The sequence below is a fragment of the Myotis brandtii genome, unplaced genomic scaffold (assembly GCF_000412655.1).
Source record: "Myotis brandtii unplaced genomic scaffold, ASM41265v1 scaffold192, whole genome shotgun sequence".
NCBI classification, from domain to species: Eukaryota; Metazoa; Chordata; class Mammalia; order Chiroptera; family Vespertilionidae; genus Myotis; species Myotis brandtii.
In genome coordinates, this window is record NW_005357159.1 from 543,183 (window position 1) to 549,624 (window position 6,442).

General features: G+C 46.2%; 1 protein-coding gene across 1 annotated transcript; it reads right to left on the bottom strand.

The window, feature by feature from the left end:
* Positions 1–3,198: 3,198 nt before the first annotated feature.
* Positions 3,199–6,175, bottom strand: POU4F2 (POU class 4 homeobox 2). Its single transcript, XM_005864858.2, has 2 exons — positions 5,659–6,175; positions 3,199–5,215 (listed from the first exon to the last, which is right to left on the bottom strand). The coding sequence occupies exons 1-2, from the start codon at positions 5,932–5,934 to the stop codon at positions 4,274–4,276; spliced, it is 1,218 nt and encodes a 405-aa protein (XP_005864920.1). The 5' UTR covers positions 5,935–6,175; the 3' UTR covers positions 3,199–4,273.
* Between the last annotated feature and the right edge of the window lie 267 nt (positions 6,176–6,442).

A 6,442-nucleotide genomic window follows, 5' to 3' on the forward strand; every position in this document is an offset into this window, starting at 1 on the left:
AGATTTAGATAATCACTTGGAACAAAAGGATTGGATCATTTGCCTTTATAAAAGTTTAAAAAATAAACTACAAAGTTCTGAAATATCAAATTGAGGATGACTAGATGTACTGCTAATTCAATATATAAATATCAATTTCCAATAGAAAGTATTGTGAACCTTGAGGAAATAAAGTTAGAAAAGGAGTCATGAATGCCTATGGATTTGATTGATATGACAAAGATCTTCAGCCTCAATTTGCTATTTATCCATCTGAATATTTTGAAAGTCAATACCAAATGGATATTTCTCAACAATGTATACAGGATTCACTCCACTCTTACTTTTCATTTCTTTAAGATCAATTCTCTTCTTTCTAAATCTCTTTGGTTTGTTTTGGTATGTCTCTGCAACTCTAATTAATAAAAACTTTCATAATACATTTTTCCTAAAATTCTGCTCTTCTCATAAAGCAAACACATTTAAGCAGGGTTCATTAATGGATATAATTTCCATCTTGTAGGCAAGAGAGGTGGGGGGAGGGGTTACCCTTGTACTTCAAAATGCACTAAAGAGGACACTTATTTCTTTTCTATTCACTATGTTTCTCAACTTATACTACTTACACTGGATTTATCTCTTTATTTGAAGGTGTCATATTTGTGAAAGAAAACTAGCACACTTGTTTTTCCCCTAACTGACTCCCCTCTCTCTTAATGCACCCATCCTAGACCCTTAGATAACAGTCACATATAGGAAGAAGGAGGTGCTATTTATTGAAGACAATTTTTATCCTAGATTAGCAAGCCTGATTTGCTACATACTCAACCCATTTAATTCATTTCCCCCACTCTGCAAAAAAATAAGCAAGCAGAAAGTTCTCCAGGTGGCTAGAACTGCACTGTCAAAACATGTTGGAGTAGGGCCCAATCATGTGGTTGCTATCCGTGGTGCTGAAATCAGTATCCAGCGCAGTGAGATTGAAGGTTGGCTATTTAAAAAGACTTTCAGAAAAACTGAATCTAAAATAGGGGATGAAATGGAAGAAGGGACTTTCAAACTCCAAGACACGGGATCAAAATTAAACCATCAATATCACTATATCTTAATTCATAATTCTTTCTTTTAAATCCCTATAACTTTCGGTTTTCTTAGGCATCTATGCAATGCATCCTATTATTTCGAAATGGACACGTGGATTTCGTTTCTTCAAGGGTCTTCTTATTTCAGATATAGGAAGATAAATTCTTCTACCCATTACCCATCCAACTTTTACAACTTTTTGTTACATCTGAAAATCACAATCAGTTTTCCAACAACATTTAACCCCAACTTGAGTCACTATAACAATTTTCATTGACTCATAGTATATTACCTATCTTCATCCTCAAAATAAGAAATACCCCCAGACAATTCCATATTAGAAGGGTCACAGCTCAAGTTAGCAGAATTACCCCTGGTGGATGACCTGTTTCCTCTCTTGTTGGACTTATAGATTAGTTTGATGTTTCATCATTAATAATGCAAGTATCTAAACTAGAGCTTTCCTGGGGGGGGGGGGGGGGTGAGTCCCTAATATGTTGCTCAACTGTTGTAAGAAGTCTTAAAATTATTTAAATGGGTAAGGAGGTGTCTTTAAACTATGATCACAAAAAAGAAAAGTCTGTGTATCAAATATGCAAAATTTCTTTGTGCCAGACCACTGTTAGACAGACTTCCAGCAACTCTGATTGTCTGTGTGAGTCATAGAAAGGGGGCAATAGTTTGCTCCTTCTAACCACCTAGGCAATAATTTGCTCCTCAACCCCACTCTACATATTGTAGAATGTGGGTTTCCTTAAAGGTATGGGAAAGAGGGAGGGAAGGTGGGAAGCAGGGAGGGAGAGAGGGAGGGAGAGAGTAAGGGAGAGAGAGAGAGAGAGAGAGAGAGAGAGAGAGAGAGAGACTATACTTCCTGCTCTGATTTGGGGGCACTGCTTCCCAGGAGTGGTAGCTAAACTGAGGACTATGGAGGACCAGCCCCTAGGCCTCAACCAGAGTTTCCTACTCTCCCAACTAGGTCTTGACTCTTGACATACCCAGTCTCCCAGGGCTACTGAAAACCAAACTGAGTTCCTTTCTTCCTTTTACTCATGCAACACCTCTACTCACAAAGATTCTCTTTGCAGAATTATTGCAGACCCAGGGAAAGGACTCCCAAGGAGGTATTTAGAATCACATATCCTGATCTCAACTGGGCAGAAAAGCAAAGCACCCTGTGAGATGAGCTCTGACTGTTAGGAGTCCATGAAAATCCTGTCATTTTACACTTTCTTAGAGAAACACCTCCTACTAAATCCAAGTCAGACTTTGATAACAGTCTCTCCATAATAAACCATAAAATGTGTTTCTGTTTTTAAAAAATTCCCTATCAAAATAATTCCAATGTAAATGATTTAAAACATCACATTTTAAAAGCCATTTAATTTTAATAGCACATTTTAATGAAAAAGCAGCATACTTTGCCAATAAAACATTAAAATCATCTCTTCAATGAAAGACAATCAAACCACACCAAAAATAATACATTACCATAGTAAATAAACCATCTATTAACAAAAACAAGAAACCAGGTCATATACAGAACTCAAGACTTTGGAGATCCTTAGATGGAACAGCAATACAGCAAAATTTGTAAGAATATATCTATATGTGTATCGTTTTGAATGAAATATTTACAGTAGATAAGGTACCAGTCATCATGTACCCATTTTTTTGTTCCAAAAGAATTTTACCAGACAATGTGAATTTACAAGCAGTGCACTGTCTTTCTTTGAGAAAAATTAGTTTTTCTACAAACAAACCTCCAAAAGGAAAAACCGAAGGAATCCTGTAAATGTTAAAATGTAGTTAACAAAGCAATTGAAAACCAGAAGACTGAAATACCTTGGTGAAATCTTAGAATCTGGAAGAACAAACACCAAGTGGCAAATGCACCAAAAGCTAGAAAATGATGCATTATAGTCATGTTTCCAACTGCTTCACTTCTTCTCTTCCATTAGAGGTGTGTGTGTGTGTGTGTGTGTGTGTGTGTAAAAGGGTGTGTAAGAGCATGTACAGTGGGGACAATGTGGGAATCCCCATTAAATATGTAACGAAGTAAACAATACTTTGGACAGTGAATCAGGTCTACACGATTAAGACATCCATTACTGAGTGCCATGTGTGTGTGGTGTGTGTGTGTAAAAGGGTGTGTAAGAGCATGTACAGTGGGGACAATGTGGGAATCCCCATTAAATATGTAACGAAGTAAACAATACTTTGGACAGTGAATCAGGTCTACACGATTAAGACATCCATTACTGAGTGCCAACTCACAAATCAGAACACTACCAGTAAAAACAAAGAAAAAATTCTTCATTCCAAGTGAGCATATACAAATGGGCTGAAAGAAACACAGTGTTAATAGGAAAGCTGTAAAAATTCAGTAAACTCATCAAACATAAACATTTTTAACTTCACTAACCATACTCCCCCCCATTTTTTAAGACTAAAGAAGTTTAATTAATTAGAATGTTTACAAATTAAGTTGCCAGAGAGATAAATTAATAATTTACAGAGGGTTGTTCGGCAATAATCTAATAATAGCTTTCAAGATCAGTGAACACAGCAGGCGCAACTCCTTTCTTAAGCATTAACACTTCAGAGAAGGACGAAGGGGGTAAGAACCACAATAAAAATATATATATAATATACAGTGTAAATGCAGAAAATCTGCCATCTTTTTTAAAATTCAAAATACTTTAGAGATGTCTCTGTCACATTAAGCATCAACTCTAGTTTAAAGTTTCAGTCCTGAATCAATTTCTATTTCTGAAAAATAGCTGCAAAGTGTACTTTTAAACTTGAACAAGGGTGATGTCTTTAGGAATAAAAACAAATCTTACTTGATCATTCTGGGGGCCTTTCAAAGGGCTGTCTCTTCTGCCTTCCCGCAAACAGCCAGCCCCCAGGCTTCCTCTGCGGAAGTCCAGGTGCCTTTTCCGGGGTGGGGTGGGGCTCAAAGGGACAACTTTGCTGCAACTTGACAAATCCCTTCTTTTGTTTTTCTTTCCTTGCAGGAGTCGTTTCACATTCTCACCAGGCTTGCGGCTCAGCTGCGCGCTCACTCTCCAATCCCCCACTTTCTCTGGATTCACATTTACTGGAATGATTTCTGGTCGCCAAACGTGGAAAGAAAAAGGCAGGAGAGAGAGGGGGGGGAGGAAAAAGAGAGGATGAGGAGGGGATTGTCCCTGGAGAGGCCAAGGGTCTCCTAAATGCCCGCAGAATATTTCATTCTTTTCTGTTTCTGCCTCTGGTTGCAGAACCAGACGCGCACCACGTTTTTCTTAAGGTCCAGCTTCTCCGCGATGGCAGCGATCTTCTCGGAGGAGGGCCGCGGCTGGATGGCGAAGTAGGCTTCCAGCGAGCGTTTCTCCGGCGCCGCGATGGATGTGCGTTTGCGCTTCTTCTCTGCGCTGTTGAAGAGCTCGGGCTTGGTGAGCTTCTCGCGGTGGGACTTCTCGGCCTCCTCGAGCCATGCTTGCAAGATGGGTTTGAGCGCGATCATATTGTTGTGCGACAGCGTGAGGGACTCAAACCTGCAGATGGTGCTCTGGCTCAGCGAGCCCACGCCGGGGATCTTGAGGTTGGCCAGCGCGGAGCCCACATCAGCCTGGGTCACCCCCAGCTTGATGCGTCGCTGCTTGAAGCGCTCGGCGAATGCCTCCAGGTCCCGGGGGTCGGCGTCCACGTCGCTCATGCAGCCCATGTGTGAGGGCAGCCCGTGAGTGTGGGCCATGCTGAGCGCTGCTTGATGCATGGGGTTCATGGTAGCCATGTGCGGCGCATGAGCTGGCGTGGATACCACCGCGCCGTCGGGGCCCGCCATGGCACCCAGCGCCAGCCCCGGACTCAGGTGCTCCAGCAGCTCTCCCTCCAGCGCCTGGTGCGGCTGATGGTGGTGGTGGTGGTGGTGATGGTGGTGGTGGTGCGTGCCCGCCAGCGCGGACGGGTGCGAGATGGGCACCGACGAGGAGGAGGCAGAGGACGTGCACGGGATGGTGTTCATGGTGTGGTAGGTGGCGTCCGGCTTGAAGGGGCTGTGGTGGGGCGGGTGGTGGTGGTGGCTCTTGCTCTGGGAGACGATGTCCACGGCCGCCAGAGCCTCGGCGCGGGCCAGCAGACTCTCATCCAGCCCGCCGAATATATTGCTCTGCAATTGCAAGTAAAAGGCACACATTACGCTCAGCAGGGAATTGTGCGCGCGCTCTCCGGAAGCACCGGCCCTTCTCTCCACACCGCGGCCGCGCCTACAACATTCCCAGAACGTTAAAATAATAATAATTAGTAGCAACAGTAATAATCCTGAAATTTGCAGGTGAGGAGGAGAGGCAGGAAGCCACCCAGAGAAACTGAGCGTGCACGAGGAGGAGGAATGTGAGCCTGCAAACACAACACAACACAGCACGCGCACAGGCAACATCCCAGGTCATAAAAATTAATATGAAAGGAAAGACCCGCTGAATACATAAGAGAGGGGGGGGAAATTGGTTGGAGGTGTGGGGTGATTTGCTGTGCAGACATGAAAAAAACATCAAGCAGATAAAGGGGCTGTCAAAATGTGCCTCTAAGCGGTGATTATGCAGAAATACGCACCGGTGGGGTTGGAAGACACGCTCTCCGCATCGCCTCGGAACCCCCGCCGCCGCCGCTACCACTGCTGCTGGAGCTGCTGCTCCGGCCTCCGCCGCCACCGCCGCCGCCACTGCCGCCAGCATTGCTGGAGCTGCTGGGAGAGCTGGCCGCGGGCGCCGCAGGAGCGGAGGAGCCGGGAGAGGCACTGTGCAGTGCCGAGTACTTGGGCTCCACGTGCAGGCTGCTGCCGTGCGGCATGCTGAACGCCTGCTTGCTGTTCAGGGACATCATCATCATCTTCCCAGCCGGCCGGAGCGCTGGTCCGTAGCGCAAGAAGTGACCCCGGCTGCCCGGACCCTCCCGAGAAGTGCTGGTCAAGAGCGGCGGCGGGACCGGCGGTGTAAAGTTGCGCTCCCCCGCCGCTGCTCCGAGCTTGGCGCGTCTTGCCCCGGCTACGCGCTCCTCCGCTGGCTCCGGCGTCAGTCTGATCGGGTGCTAGGCTCCGCTAGGCGCTAGCTGCAGACCTGGCCGCCCGAAAGTGCCCCCGCGCCTCGCGACAGCGGAGTTATACTCCCCTCTCCCTGCGCCTGCCCCCGCACCCCCTCCTGCCCTCCCTCCCGCGCGCCTCCGCCCTCCCCTGTTCGAGTCTATCTTCGCCCCTTCTCCGCCTCTGCTCCCTCCAGGCTCCGGCCCTTTCAGATACCCGCCTTCTGCTCTCCCGCCGCGCCCTCCACCTTCCCTTTGGGCTCCAGCCGGCTCCGACGCCACCGCCCCTTCTCGGCGCCCCGCAGCTCTCACTTACCTT

What these genes read in the sequence shown, in the direction of transcription:
- POU4F2 (XM_005864858.2), bottom strand. Translation starts at nt 5,934, where the DNA reads ATGATGATGATGTCCCTGAACAGCAAGCAGGCGTTCAGCATGCCGCAC. An exon ending in CGTGTCTTCCAACCCCACCG is followed by an intron (nt 5,216 to 5,658) that starts GTGCGTATTTCT and finishes TTGCAATTGCAG; the next exon opens with AGCAATATATTCGGCGGGCT.